This window comes from Cricetulus griseus, chromosome 4, assembly GCF_003668045.3.
Source record: "Cricetulus griseus strain 17A/GY chromosome 4, alternate assembly CriGri-PICRH-1.0, whole genome shotgun sequence".
NCBI classification, from domain to species: Eukaryota; Metazoa; Chordata; class Mammalia; order Rodentia; family Cricetidae; genus Cricetulus; species Cricetulus griseus.
In genome coordinates this window covers 153,669,020-153,684,833 of record NC_048597.1, presented here as the reverse complement: position 1 = coordinate 153,684,833, position 15,814 = coordinate 153,669,020, and the positions used below count along the sequence as shown (strand labels likewise).

The following is a 15,814-nucleotide window of genomic DNA, read 5'->3' as shown; positions in this document are numbered from 1 at the left end:
CAGAAACAGCTGAAGGTCTGTGCAACCACTGTGAGGCTGGAGGGAGTCCACCTTGAGACTTCTGTCCTGCAGGCGGAATAGAGTTGAGGAAGCTGTATCCTTCCCTGAACGGCAGGCAGTTCCAAGCCTGCTTTTAAGAGGAGAGCTGACACTTGTTTGCCATGCTCTATACAGTCCTTTTCAGAACCCACTATTAGGACTGCAGTGAGATCTTCCTCGGTGTGCATCCCACCACTTCCTTGCTTACATGTCACCAATGGCTTCCTGCCTGGAAAATCAAAGGGGGGCTTTAGGGCTTAGTGGTGAAGGGGTCTGTGATTATTAAACAAATATCCTAACAATTGGGCACTCATTTTAACTGTCAGGTTGTCGTTCATTTTTTAAATTTCGGTTCTTAAAATCTTTAGTGTATATTCATTGTATAAGATAGTAGGTTTTATTATGACATTTTCATTCATTTATACCATGTGCTTTGCTAACAGCTATCCACATTACCCTCCAACTTGTCACCTTCCCCTTTCCCTGTAGTCTTATAGAAGATCAATTTTTTTTAATCCCCTATGTATGTATCTCTGTGGTGTGTGTGTGTGTGTGTGTGTGTGTGTGTGTGTGTGTGTGTGTGCGTGCGTGCTCATGCATGCCTGCACATGGGGACTGTCAGATGACAACCACAGCATTGGTCCTTGCATCTCACCTTGTTTGAGACAGGGTCTCTTCCTGTTTGTTGCTGCATATGCCAGTTTAGCTGTGAATTCCCCATCTTTATCTCACCCTGGGAACACCGGGGTTACAAATTCTCAAGCCTGTAAGTCAAGCGCTTTACCCACAGTCTTTCTAGCCCAGGAGACCAATTCTTAATGCTCCTTCCTTCCCCCCTCCTCTTTCCTTTTCCTCTCTTTCTCCTTTCCTTCCCTTACTCTCCCTATCCCTTTCCTCTTCTCTTTTCCATTCACCCCTCCTTTCCCTTTCCCTTTTCCCTTCTTCCTGTTTTCCTCCCTTTTCCTCTTTCCCCTCTCCCATCTCCCTGCTTCTAATCCCTCCATTATTTTTGGACAGAGATTCTCAGTACATATCCCAGGCTAGCCTCAGAGCTGCTGGAGCTCGCCCTGCAGAGGCTTTGTAGGCTGGATCAGATGCTGAGGTGGCTAAGTGAGGGCACAGTAGAAGCAAGTCTCGGCATGTTTGTTTCCTGCTGTGTCACTATGGCTTTTACTATTTGCTCTTGATGCTCCTGCACAGTTGTCTTTGTGAAGCCATCCACAATGATCTGCCCCAGTTTTTCTCCTTTCACTCCTTCTCTCTCATGGTTGGTATAGCACATAGTCTACAAAGATCCCTGAAGAGAACTCTTGAAACTGTTTCCGCCCTGTCTTCAGGTCTGATTGACATCTGAGTTGGGTTTAGAACACTAACTTGTCAGTCATTGGAAGGTATCTGCTGTTGTCCTTCCAGTGGCTTAGGAAAGCTGAGGCCAGCTTGAGCTGCTAGCCTGCGTGTGGTCACGTTTCCTTTTAAATTTTCTGCAAGCTTATCAGATCTTTCCCTTGGCTCCAGTGTTTTGTCTTCTTACCACAATGTATATTCTTTCCCATCTAATGTGGGAATCCATGTGCTTTAGTTTGGGGGAATTTTCTTGAGATGTTTGGTAATGATGCATCCTCCATCATCTTCTCGTGATCTTGTCTGTCACGTCTATTGATGGGATCCTCCTCACATTCTTTTTGTTTGTTTCAAACAGAATCATGATATGTAGCCCTGCAATTAGCTGTGTAGATCAAACTGACCTCACACTTGTGGTAATCCTCCTACCTCTGTCTCCTGGGTTGCTGGGATTTCAGATGCCAGTCACCACATCTGCCCCCCTTATTCTTGCTTTTTTTTTTTTAAATCTTTTTTAGATTTGAAGATTTGCCATTTCCTCGCTTTCTGTGATATTTGCCAACTCTTCCTCTGGGCTTCTTCACATTATATTTTATTTTGTTTTTTGTTTGGAGGCTAAAGGTTTTAGATAATTCTTTATTGCTACTTGTGTTCCAGGATGGAAACTAAAATGCCATTAAGTGGTTCATAGCACACCGGTGGGTGTGCCAGCTTTGTGCTTTGTGGCTAGCCTGTTTGCTGGGAAACCCTGGGACCTTGGTAATATCATTGTTTATCCCTGAAGCTGGTCAGTGTCCTGAGAAAATTCTAGGAGCCCTGCCTAAAACTGTCAGGGTCTCATTGGCTGACTTCTCATTGGCTGACTGTAAGTTCTGTGCCTCTGTGATCATTAGCATCTTTTTGCTCAGTTATGACTGCTTCAACAGCCCCTTTGTTTTGACTCTTTGCAAAACACAATCAGTCAGACTTCTGCACCCTCTCCCTCATATATGAGGCAGTTGTCTCCTGGGCTGGGTCCAGAAGGGAATAATAGTAAATGAGGCTGCCTGACCCTTCCCAGTCTTCTCTCTCAGGTGAGAGAGACGGTTTCTAAGCCTTTGGGGGAATCTCGTATACTGAGCTGACTGGCTCAGAGCTTTCTCTTCCAATAGCTTAGGGTGGGATGCAGCCTCCTCTGGCTCCCTTAATCACTTTGCTTCCTCAGCCTGCTTTCCTTTTTTCTTACCCATGCATATGTCCTTAAAGAGATTCTTGTAAGTAAGTCTGTGGTGGGACACTGTGAGGAACAACACAAGGTGTGGTGTCCTACCTGCTTTTTCTGTGTAGCTGGCAGGTGCCTGGGTCCTGTACCCTGCCCTACAGTTCCTGCAGCCTGCACTCCCCTAGCACATCCAATAGTTGAATGGTTGCTCTTCCTGGCAAGCTCCCTCCATATTGAAAAGTAACTATATATATATATATATTTTTTTTTCTAGCAAACACTACTGCTGCCTCCACTCCAACCCAGCGTGGACGGTGTGACCGGTTTGAGTTCGAGTGTCACCAACCAAAGAAATGTATCCCCAACTGGAAGCGCTGTGACGGCCACCAGGATTGCCAGGATGGCCAGGATGAAGCCAACTGCCGTGAGTATCTTCTCAAGGCCACTTTGCAGAGCTCTGAGTCCCATTCTTCTGCCTCCATCTTTGGGCAGCTGGCTCCTGTGTATCTCTGTGTAACCGTGTTTACAGTATTATCTCTGAGGGCATGACTGAGTGGACAAATGCCATAGTCTATGATAGTGATGCTGGATTTAATGAGCTGCCTAAATGTTAAATATTAGGAGCATCCTCACCAGAAAGATTTCTCAATGGAAGAAAAATATCTTAGATAAATTTTTTTTCTAAACATGATTAATTCCTAAAAAGACCCATTGGTAAAGCCGTGGCCTTGTGGGCGCATTCAGCAACCATCCTTGAGACATTTAGAATAGGCTGTGTGTTGTGGCGCACGCCTTTAATCTTAGCACTCGGGAGGCAGAGGCAGGCAGATCTCCGTGAGTTCAAGGCCAGCCTGGTCTCCAGAGCAAGTGCCAGGATAGGCTCCAAAGCTACACAGAGAAACCCTGTCTCGAAAAAACCTGCTGCATTAAATTAAGAACCAGGATAATTATAGAATAATTATACTAGAATAATTATACTTGAGGAGAAACAATAAGCCACATAGGGAACCTGAGTGCCATGTGAGGTGACACTTGCATGGCGGCTATGTTCTGAACCGGCAGTTGTTCCACTGCCTGCTCCCCTGATGTGCCCAGGGAAGCCGCTTGGAGTAGATGGGTGGATGGACACATTGACTGATGGCTGATGCGCAGGGGCCAGTAGAGAAAGCAGGCAGCCTGGGAGGGAGAAGACACAGATCCTAAGGACACTAGTTTAATCCTTGGCGCGGCACCCAGTCAGCACCTTTAGTTGCTGTCAGTGCACGGAAACTCCACTGACCTGAGAAAGTGGAGACTGGAATGATACCACTCAACCTGCCATCTACCCATCTCTCTGATGGGGACACTCTCTTGCTTGGGGATTTGCCTTACAGGATCCCCTCCATTTGGTCACCTACTCACTGCAGACACTGATGTCCTACCCTGTCACATGCCTAATAGTACCAGGAAGCACATTTTTCCATGCATGCCTCATTTTGCTCAGTGAACATATAGCAGAGTGAGCACCTCCACTCCTCCTCATCTATCACTATTCGTCTCTCTGTCTCTCTGTCTCTGTCTCTCTCTCTCTCTCTCTCTCTCTCTCTCTCTCTCTCTCTCTCTCTCCTCTTAAAGATTTTTAAGAAAGGGGAAGGCTGAGTCCCAAAGGGAACCCCACAAAATATTGCCATGTCCTGGAGAACTGGATCAAAGGCAATGTTTATTAGCAGCAAATTCCTCTAATTCAACCCATAGGAAATAGATGTAACCTAGGAGGATCAAGTTGCTGCTACTTTTCACTTGCACACGTGAGGGTTTTATTTTTAATATACTTTCTGACCATTTTAAAATGTCCCCAGCACCTTGAACAAAAACATGAAGGCTCACATGTCATACCTGCAGGTGACACGAAGCCAACAAAGATGCTGAGTTTCTGATGAAATAATCAAGAATCAGGAAGTTGGCACTGAGATTTGGCTCAGTTAGGAATGTGCTTGTTGTGCAGGCTCAATGACCCAAGCTCAATCCCTGAACCCATGGAGGAAGGAAAGGAGGGGGAGCCTGTGTTTCTACCCTGATGATGGGGAGCCAGAGACAGGAGGATAGTGGGGCTCCTTGATCAACCATCTTAGGTCAGTTGGTGACCTCTAGTCCTGTGAAGGTTTCTATCTCAAAGGAAGTAGATGGCATTGGCGAGGATGATATTTAAGTTTGTTCTCTGACCTCTGTACTCACAGCCATTCATGTGCACACATGGGCATCTACACACACGTAAAAGGGAAGATAAACGAACATTTTATGGTGAGTTTTAATGTCTCATTCACTGTTCCTAAGTCTGACACTTACGTACCCTTGGCCTCCGATGAATCTCCTTGTCATTTCGGTATTGTCTCCCTTTTAGTAAAAGAAAGATTAAGTTTCAAGGAGGATACCACAACCCCTCACTCCTCACCTAACCCCACCCCAAGTCAGTGGCAATGGGACAGTTTTAGAAAGCTGTGGCCTTGCTGCCATGCCACATTGAATGCTCGTATCAGAGGAGACTACACCAAGCCCAACCCAGAGAAATTAAATACAGGTTAGTGTAAAAGCCTACACTTGTGTTGAAAGAATAGAGAAGATGCCCCCCTGGGATATTTTGTTAGCAGGGCAGGTTTACCTCACATTCACACTCCCCCAAACCACAGTGGGAACTTCTTAGCCAAGAGCTAGCCACCACATCGGGTGAATGTTAAAAATAATTAATGGGAAAGAAAAGAAACAGAGCCTCCCACCTGGGTGATTGATTGGAACTCGCTAATTGGCATCTTTTAAATCACTGTTTTCAAACCGTTTCAAATCTAGCTCACTCACAGGGGTGTTGCTTAGTTAAGGGTCTTAAAATCAAGATGTGTTATTACCCATAATGCCCTTTGGTCCATTGTTGTGATTGCCTTATCAAACAGAAAACGTGTTTCTGGCACCCCACATTCTGTGCTCAGTGCCCATCAGTCACGTGCTTGTTAATCAGTTTAAATATTAATGACAGTCTTACTTCCAGGTTTTAAGACCTGTTTTCTTGTTCCCACGGTGTTAAGACACGTTTCACAAAGCAGCCTCAGATCCCCAGTTGCCCTACTTGTTGCTTCAAGTTATTATCAACTGGAAGATTTCTGTAGTGGGAATCTTGTGGTTTTCAAGACAATCCCTTTCCGAACAGCTTAGCACCTTCCTGGGTTAAGTGGTGTCACCCACTCTGCCATTTGGCACCCACACACACACACACACTTAACACTGGGATGTCCCTAGCTGTCTCCTAAACTCCCCAGAGTGACATATATGTTTGCGGTCCTCTTGATGGAGGGTACACTGTGCAGGCAAGTCCTCTGCAGTCATGTTGCATGTTTCTGTTGTAGACACCTGTATCATGGATGCATGGAGTCCATCTTTGGCTTGTGAGACGATAGCAGCAATGGTATTCAAACCTCTTTTTAATACATTCATATGCCACATAATCTTTGCTCTTCCACTTCCCAAGGCAAGTCAATTTCTGCTCAGAATATAATAGCTATCCATACTATCACGCTCTGCCTGGAGAAGGGGATTCTAGTTGTAAAAATCTCCATGAGGGTTGCAGGGAAGGTGGCTTCATGGGTAAAGCACTTGCCATGCAAGCTTGAGGACCAGAGTTTGGATCCTCTGCATCCACATAAAAGCTGGGCAGGTGAAGGAGCCTCGTCTATAATTTCAATATTTGGAAGGCTGAGACAGGGATCTGGAAGCAAGCTGGCTAGCTAGGCTCAGCTGACCAGTGAACTCTGGGTTCAATTGAGAGATCCTGCCTTAGTGAATACAGTGGAGACCCAAGGCCAACCTATGGCCTCCACACACATGCACACACATTTGCAAACATGCATACGTACCACACACACACATAGACACAAAATTTCTTCATAAATGGTTTTGGAAATTCCCTTTTCCTTGTTCATGGATTCTGTACCCTCGAATTTTACTAACCCTGGGTTGGAAGTCATCAAAAATGCATTTGAACTTAACATGCAGAGACTCTTTGCATGTATTATTTCCTAAACAAAACAGTGTCACACGTATTTACATAGAGGTAATGCCCTGTTGGGGAATATAAGTCACCCAGAAATAAGGTATGTGGGCAGAGGTGCAGAGGTTATATTTGTTTATCCTCACTATTTAACATCACTGTTTTGTGTGAGAGAGCTTGGTATCCACAGGGAAGCTGGAACCTGGCACAGAAATCCTGGAACTAGCCACTCCCTTTTCCCTATCAGCTCTTTTTTTCCTAGTACCCAACAAATCTGCTCCTCTATCCCAGGCACTCTTTTGAAGAGGCCTCAGATCTTCCCCCATGAAAACATAGTTGTTGCAACACTCCTCAATCCCTCCTGCTACTTCCTTCTTCCCTGGCCTATCCTGTCTGTTTTCCCATCTGGAGACAACTCCCGGGATTCTTTATGCTTTTGCTTTGAACATCTTGACGGCTCCTGAGAACACCACCCATTTTCCTCCGGTCTCAACAAGTGATGCTCTAGGAGGAAAACAGGATTGCAGCAGTGCTCATTCTAAAGCAGAGTCAGTTGATCCTGTCTGCTTCCTGGGAGTCATGTGGAGATGGAAAACATCACACACCCACTGCAGGACATCTGGAGCAAGTCCTAGGAATCTAATTTTTAAGAGTGGCATCAGACAAATATGAGAAAACAAAATTATGAATTTTCTATTTTAGATTGTTCCACGTGCTAATAATCTCTTTGGTGTGTGTGTGTGTGTGTGTGTGTGTGTGTGTGTGTGTGTGTGTGCGTGTGTGTGTGTGTGTGTGTGTGTGTGTGTGTGTTGAAATCCTAGTATGGGTTAAATCAAACAATTTATTGAAAGTATTTTAGATTAAGGTTGGATTTTTTTAAAACCTGAGTTCTGTATGTCTGGATGACACTTTGAGTGGAAAATGATGTTTTTGTGCACAAGGCAGGCAAGGCTCAAGATCTGGGAGAGGCTTTGCTATTGAGGGCCATTGGAGAATTTACAATCTGAGCTCATAAATGCAAGATAGGACCTCCTGTATACAAGCTGAGCAGACACCAAGGTTAGAATGCATGCTGGTCTTCTCTGGCCACTGTGATGTGTGGCCTCACGTGTCATGGCCTGAATCAATCCATATACTGAGTCAGATGTGACCTGGGTGTCACTAGGCTAAAACCTAGTTGTGGCTGGCACCTCTGGAGACTCCCAGGATAGTCTTTGCTTTTCCCAGTATCTGGGGCCCTGTCCTTCAGAAGTTCATAGCTCCTCCTCCACCTTCAAAGCCAGCAACTTTGCATTTATCTGACCTCTGCCTTTGGATATCACTTTCTGACAGCAACAGGGAAGCTCTCTGTTCTGAAGGATCATGGAGGTAGCTGGAGCCCACTTGGTTGACACAGGTTGAGCTTTCTCCATCATGGTCCTTAACTAAATTCCATCTTCTAGGCCTCCTGTTGCTATGCAAAGTAACATAGCATCAGCTTCCATGGGTTAGGATGTGGAAGACTTTGACTTAGGGTCTCACAGTTGCCCTCAGATCCTACTGACTCCTAGGGAGCATGATGTCTTATTCAGGATTGGGCAGGTAGGCAGGTACAAGGAGAACCAAACCCCAGACCACCCTTGGACAGGATATTTGGGTTCTGTAGCCACCCCCTTCTCTCTTTAGGAGTGTTTTGAATGACATTGCCACCATTCCCTTTTTGACCCTCCATCTAAAATGGAGATCATGTACCTTTGACTAATAACCTTCTTTGAAATGAGTCTTATTAACTCTTAGATTACCCCTTCCTTCTCTTGTTAAAATACTTTGAAGACTCATGCAATTCAAAATGCCACGTGAGCATGTATCCCTCTTCACATTATTGTCATTCATCCAGTTATTTTTATTACCCAACCCGGAAAAACATAGCGTCTTTCTAGATTGTAAACATATAAATACTAGGAACAGAATAATCATCGGTGCAGGGGAATAGCTGCCATTTGTTAGTGTTGGCCAAGGCCAGGCCTCTTTGCAGGTCCTTGAGCTCATTAGATCCTCACACATAGGTAGCAGCGGGGTTGTTAGCCAGCCTTCCAGAGTGGGGTTGAACTTTGGGAGGTGCTTGAGATAACACTGAATAAGGGTTTCAACCCTTGTCTAGACTGAGGATGGAGTTGAGTTGGTATGGTGCTTGCCTACTTGCCTGGTATCTTAGTTATGATTTCTACTGCTGTGATAAATGCCATGACGGAAGCGACTTGCAAAGGGAAGGTTTTATTTCAACACACAGCTCTATATCACAGTCCATCTTTCAACACACAGCTCTATATCACAGTCCATCCTCAAAGGAAGTCAGGGCAGGAATTCAAGCAGGGAGGAGTCTGGTAGCAGGAACTGAAGCAGAAGCCATGGGGGAGTGCTGCTTACTGGCTTGCTCCGCCTGCTTTCTTATAGTGCCGAGGACCACTAGCCCAGGGGTAGCACTGCTTATGGTAAGCTGGACCCTCTCACATCAGTCATCAATCAAGAAAATGCATCATAAACTTTCCCACAGGCTGATCTGACGACAGCATTTTCTCTCTTGAAGTTCCCTCTTCCCAAATGATTCTAGTTTTTGTAAAGTTGGCATAAAACTAGCCAGCACACCTTTGCATGCACAAAACCCTGGGTTTGATCCCCGGCATTTCATAAATTGGAGCATAGCTATACAAGCCTGCAATTCTAGCACTCAGGAGATGGAGGCAGGAAGATCAGAAGTCCAAAGTCACCATCAGGTTGTCTCCAGTTGGAGACAAGGCTGAAATAGTTGAGACTCTGTCTCAAAAACAAGCATAAACAAAACCCTCATCTAGTCTTTTTGACCCCAAAGCTTCCAGTCTTCCTGATGAGACATTTTAGTTAATGGTAAGTACAATGCTACCATGTGGCTAGCATCCTTCTACTTCCCCTTCCAGAGAATTTTGGAGCAGAAATCAATAGTTTAAAGAAACCAGCCTACTCTTCTTAAATGTGGTGAACCTAGGCCGAGCCACACCAAAGTACTGTATATCCTTTCCCCTCTGGGTTTAAAGAGATTCTTTCTGTTTCAGCCACTCACAGCACCTTGACCTGTATGAGCAGAGAGTTCAAGTGTGAGGATGGAGAAGCCTGCATTGTGCTCTCTGAGCGCTGTGATGGCTTCCTGGACTGCTCAGATGAGAGTGACGAGAAGGCCTGCAGTGGTGAGTGACAACCCCACCCTCCAGTTACTGTGGGGGCTTCTAGCTAGGACCTTTGGAACTTTGTCTCCTCTTGAAAATGTGTTCAACCTGGGAGTGCCAAGTGAGGGGAGGTGTGGTCTAGTTTTGATGGACCATGCAGGATCTCTTCCCTAGTAGTGAAAGGCCTCAGTGTGTTCCCCATGATCTCTACCTTCACTAATGGGCATGCCATTGCTCTCACAGAGCCTCCTACTGCAAGTGGGGTTAACTGCTGTCTAGATATGTGCCATCCTCCAACTTGCAGCATCTTCTATTGAGAATCAGGTTTAAATTGATCAGGCTCAGGGGGAGGTAAAATGTAGAAGTAAAAAATGGTGGGAAATTTAGGAAAGCCTAGGAAAGGTGGGGGTTGTAGTCAAGTTTTCTAGGATGTCGTTTTCTCTCTCTCTCTCTCTTTCTTTTCTTTTCTTTTTTTTTTTTTTTTTTGGTTTTTCGAGACAGGGTTTCTGCTGGGATGTTGTTTCTTATAATGATTGTGTCCTCTTTAACAATTTAGTTCATAGTGTCTCTACCTCAAGGGAGTTCTTTGAAATTCAAGGATTTCTAAGATAGAAATTTGATGCCTCTCTGTATCTCTGTAGATGAGTCAACTGTCTACAAAGTACAGAATCTTCAGTGGACAGTCGACTTCTCTGGGGATGTGACTTTGACCTGGATGCGACCAAAAAAAATGCCCTCTGCTTCTTGTGTATACAATGTCTACTACAGGTGGGTCCTAATTTAGCCACAGTTGCCATCGAAATGGGATGCCCTGTGAGTTCTCCTGTGACGTGCATGGAGAGCTCCTCTCCAGCTGGCTCATGCATCTCCGTCACCACACACTGCCTCTCTGTGACAGTGTCCTATTTGTTTTGGTCAGGGTGGTTGGAGAGAGTATATGGAAGACCCTGGAAACTCACAGCAATAAAACAAGCACTGTACTAAAAGTCTTGAAGCCAGATACCACGTATCATGTTAAGGTCCAGGTTCACTGCCTCAGCAAAGTGCACAACACCAATGACTTCCTGACCCTGAGGACTCCAGAGGGCTGTAAGTATTATAGTTGATTTGTGTTGTGTGTATGTATGTATGGTATGTATGTATGTATGTATGTATGTATGTATGTATGTAAGTGTGATCATGGAGGCTGAGCCCAGGGCCCTGCACATGCCTGAAGGCACTCTGCCACTGAGCTACATCCTGAGTCCTTTTTTAAATTTTATTTTGAGACACTCAGTAGTTTGCAGCTGGCCTCCAACTTGCTCTGTAGCCCTAGCAGGCCTGGAATTTGCCATCTTCCTGCCTGTCCTTCCCAGGTGGCAAGGATGAGAGATGCACACTGTCATACCAGTTTGTAATGTATTTTTAAAGTTTGTGTAGTTGGTAGGTGTGTGGGTATGCATACCTACACGTGTGCACACCTTATATGCTTATGCAGACACTGGAGGCCAACGCACGATCTCCCTGTCATGGTCTCCATCTAGTTTTTGAGGTATGGTCTCTCACTGAACATGGAGCTCACTGTTAGGGCTAGGCTGCTTGGCTAGGGACGCTTGCCACCCTGAACAGCCCTTACTTGGGTGCTGGGGATCTGAACTCAGGTCCTCATGCCTGTACGGGAAGCACTTTACCCAGTGACCCATTTCCCAAGCCCCCATATTATAATCATTATCACATGTTGCAGACCTTTTCCTAAGGATGCTGTGATTATCCACACTTTACCTGGGTGAGGAGGAGTGTGCCTGGTCCTTCCATGTGTGGAAGCAAGTGTTGGTCTTAGGGGCTGAGGTTGATCTTCCTTACTATGGCCCAGAATGTTCTTGTCCCTTTAGCTTCAGACAATTTCTACTTCTTTTATGTCTTGTCTAGTTACTGCTTCTATTTTCATTTTCTGGGTACTTCTTGGTACCTAACACTTAGGTTGACCTTGTCCCTTAAATATGAGGCATGTCAACATTTTATTGCTAAGTTTTAAAGTTCTTACCAAATGGCTAAGTTTTTAAAAACAAATTCCAAGAGGGTTTCCCACCTGCTCCTCCCTTCAGAGTGGCTGCAGCAGGTCTGCTTCTTCTAGTCACTTTCCCCACTGCCTGAAGCATTTTGAATGTACTGTCACCAGAACTCAGTAAGGACTCTGCGTTAAGGTGGTAACATTCATTTGAAAGTAAGATTTCTGTGATGTTGGAAGATAATCTCCTTCCTCTGCAGTCACATCCTGAGTCCTCCTCTCTGTGTCTTGAGAGTTGGAGGTGGCTGGGGGCTCTCATGAACAATTAAAAGCTCATCAGGACTCTCTCTCTCTCTCTCTCTCTCTCTCTCTCTCTCTCTCTCTCACACACACACACACACACACACACACACACACACACACACACACACACACACACACGATGACTCAGCCTACCTAAGCAATTCCATCTTGCAGCCCCAAATTTACATCACAATCTATGGAGATATTCTAGAAAAAAAAAAGAGTGTCCAGTCAATGTGAAGGTGGAACTGCCAACATTTTTAAGAGAAAGGCTCCAGTGCCCTCCGGCATCTTTTCTTGTCCTTGCATTAAGCTCAGGAATTGTCCTGAGTTGGCTACTGTGCAGATGGATTTCGACTTCTGGCTGATTCCTTTAAAGTTTTGAAATATACTGTTACCTATCATAAAGATTGTACACATGTGTGGGGTACAGCCTGACATTTTACTACCCATATACAATGTATAGTGATGAGGTCATGGTTACTAGGATATCTGATCACTCCACTTGTTTTTATTTCTTTGCATAAGGGATGTGCAGCCTCCTCTCTGATATTTTAAGACAGTCAGTTAATCTTTGTCAACTGCTATTGTCATGGGCTGTTGAACATTAGTCCTTCTTCCATCTGTCCACCTATACCCCTCTTTTCTCCAGCACTCTCCCACCCCTCCACTCTTGAAGGCTTGGGAATCACTAGTCTCTGCACTTGTATGAGATCATTCTGCATATAAATCAGAACAATCAGTATTCATTTCTTGGTTCTAGACTTATTTCACTCATTAGAATGCCCTCCAGGTTCATCCATGTTGTCACAAATGGCATTCTTTATGATTGAATAATATTACACTGTATATTTGTACCACATTTTCTCTTTTTGTCTGTCCTCTGATGGGTGTCTATGTTGACCTCACACCATGCTGTGATTATTGCTGTAGAAACATGGAATGTAGGTATATGGATTTCTCTGGGTGTGTGTACCCAGTAGTAGGGGTCCTGGGTCATGGCATAGACTTAATGCCAGAGTTTGAGAAACCTGGATGCTGTAGCAGGTGACGTTCTCATCAGTAGTAGGCTCTGCCATCTCTGTATCTGGGCCAGCTTAGGTTGCCTTGTACTTCAGATGCTCAGCTACCAACACTGGGCTAAAAGATATCTCATCATTTTTATCTGTTCCTCTCTCATGATTGCACCTCTCTCATGATTAGTGATGCTTTTTTTCATAAAACTTTTGGCCGTTTGTATATCATTTCTGGGAAAAAATTTCTATTTAGATCACTGGTACATTTAAAACCAGGTTATTATTGGTTTGTTTTGTTTGTTTGTTTTTGCAGTTGTCTCTTCACCCTGTTGCTTGTTTTTCTCTATATGGAAACTTCTAAATTTGCTGAGGTCGCATTACACAATTTTTAGCTTTGTTGTTTATGTTTTTGGGGTCACATTTAAAGCCAACCTTTCCCCAGATGCATGCCCTGAAGCATTTTCCCCAGGTTTCTTATTTTAATTTTTTAAAATTTAAGTATTTTCCTAGTTTGGGGTGCTTCACATTTTAAGTTTTGATCTGTTATGATTTGGCTTTTGTACACGGTGAATGAATAGGCTACAGCTGTCTTCTGCAGATTCGTCTCCAGGTTTCCCAGTGCCATTTGTTGAAGAGGCTCTCCCTTCTCCAATCAACAGTCAGTGGGCTGCCAACACATGGACACATTTCTGGCTTCCCTGTTCTGTTCCATGCTTCATGCCTCTTTGGTTTCTGTGTCTGTGTGGTATATTTTGAGGTGAGGCAGTGTGCTATCTCCAGCCTTGCATTTTTTTCAGAATTGCTTTGACTTTTGGCAGGTATATATATGTCCATGTGTGTGTGTGTGGGGGGTTGTCTTTCATGGTTCTGTGCAATTTAAAAAAACGTATTCTTTAAAATTTTGTACATGTATACAATATATCTTGATTATATACACCCTCACCCCTCTCACTCTACAACTCCCCCCAGTGACCACCCATCATATCTCACTTTTTTCTTTCTTTTTTATTGAAAATGGATTTTTTTTCGAACAACATAGTCTGATTTTGATTTCCTCTCCCCCAGCTCCTCTTAGTTCCTCCCCATTGCCCCCTACCCAAATCCTCCCTCGTTAGAATACAAACAGGCATTTAAAAAGTAGTAATAATGTAAAATAAAATAACAAACAAACCAGAATAGGACAAAACAAACAAAAAGAAAAAAGAAAGCCAAGAAAAGAAAAAGCACAAGAAACACATACAGTAGCAGAGACATACGTTCACACACACAGAAATCCCATAAAACACAAAATTGGAAACTGTAATGCATATGTAAAGGTCATATAGGGTAAAAAGACCAAAGCCCCGATAAAGTGTTATGAGACAAAAGAACCTCCCAAAATGTCGTGGAGTTCATTTAGTGTTGCCATCTATACTGGGCATGGGGTCTGGCCTTAAGAGTGGTTTGTATACTCAGTTAGAGAAAGCTAATTCTTCTTTTGGGAATGATTATCAGTTGTAGATGGCTGATGGGTTAGGAATGGGTGCTTGTGTTCACTTCTGCTCTCAGCACTGGGACCGCATCTGGTGCAGCCCTGTGCAGGCCCTGTGCAGTCTGTAAGTGCATTGGTGTGTGTCAGTCCTGTTGTGTTGAGAAGACTCGTTTCCTGATGTCCATCTTCTCTGGCTCTTGCAATCTTTCTGCTTCCTCTTCTGCACCTCACTTTTTAAAGAGTGTTTTTTTTCCTATTTCTGTGGAGGATGTTATTGCTATTCTGGTAGGGATTGCACTGAATATGCAGATTGCTTTGGATAACAAGACTATGTTGATAACATGAGTTCTTTCTTGTCTGGACCTGCAGGATGTCAACCTAGGGCAAGAGAGCCAGGGATAGGGAATGGGGACAAGAGACTCAGAAAGAACGACCACAAGACAGGGTTCTGATCAAGTGGCAAACTTTACTTTTCTCAGGCTAGCTTATATAGTCAGGATATGGGGAGGGGCAAAATGGGTTTTTTGTGCACCAGGTGTTAGTATAGGCAGGATATTAGGAAGCCACAAAGTGGATGTTTGGCAGGGTAAAGAGTTCATGAGTAAGAGGTCCAGGAAGGGGTTGCCTAGGTGACTGAGCCTGTGGGTGGAGGACTGGGTCAAGTTGTTTCTTTTCTTGAGCTGAGGTTCTAAGGAGGTGCTATGTAAGGGTTAATTAATATACAACTATGTGGCCGGCCAAAATGGCCTAGGATCTCATGCCAAGCCCTGAGATTTGGCTCCCAACACTTCCTGTCAATTTTCTGGTGTTTCCTTCAATCTCTCTCATCTGTAGTTTAAATTTTTCATTGTAGAAATAATTAACCTTCTTGGTTAAATTATTCCTAGTACATTTTGGGAACAATTTTAAGCAGGGTTTCTTTTAAACTATTTAGTTGCTGGGATATAGGTTTGTTTTATTTATCTGTTGATTCTTACTGCCATTTAATTTTACTGAATTCATATCAGTCCCAACTGCTTCTTGGTGGAGTCCTTTTTATGCATATGACCCAATGATGTGAGTGCAGGGAGAGCTTGACTTTTGACTTAACTCTTTTCTAGTGCCAGATGCCCCTCGGAACCTCCAGCTGTCACTTAACAACGAAGAGGAAGGTGTAATCATTGGGCATTGGGCTCCTCCCATCCATACCCATGGCCTCATTCGTGAGTACATTGTAAGTACTGTGCAGACATTGGTGTGGGTATCAGAGAGCTGAAGTTTTC

General features: G+C 44.2%; 1 protein-coding gene across 1 annotated transcript in view; it reads left to right on the top strand.

The window, feature by feature from the left end:
• Positions 1-15,814, top strand: part of Sorl1 (sortilin related receptor 1) — a 169,028-nt gene that overhangs the window by 130,083 nt on the left and 23,131 nt on the right. The window contains exons 32-36 of the mRNA XM_027411875.2: positions 2,856-3,005; positions 9,665-9,796; positions 10,417-10,543; positions 10,695-10,864; positions 15,653-15,765. Coding sequence (XP_027267676.1) covers positions 2,856-3,005; positions 9,665-9,796; positions 10,417-10,543; positions 10,695-10,864; positions 15,653-15,765 — 692 coding nt within the window. The remainder of the gene's footprint in view (positions 1-2,855; positions 3,006-9,664; positions 9,797-10,416; positions 10,544-10,694; positions 10,865-15,652; positions 15,766-15,814) is intronic.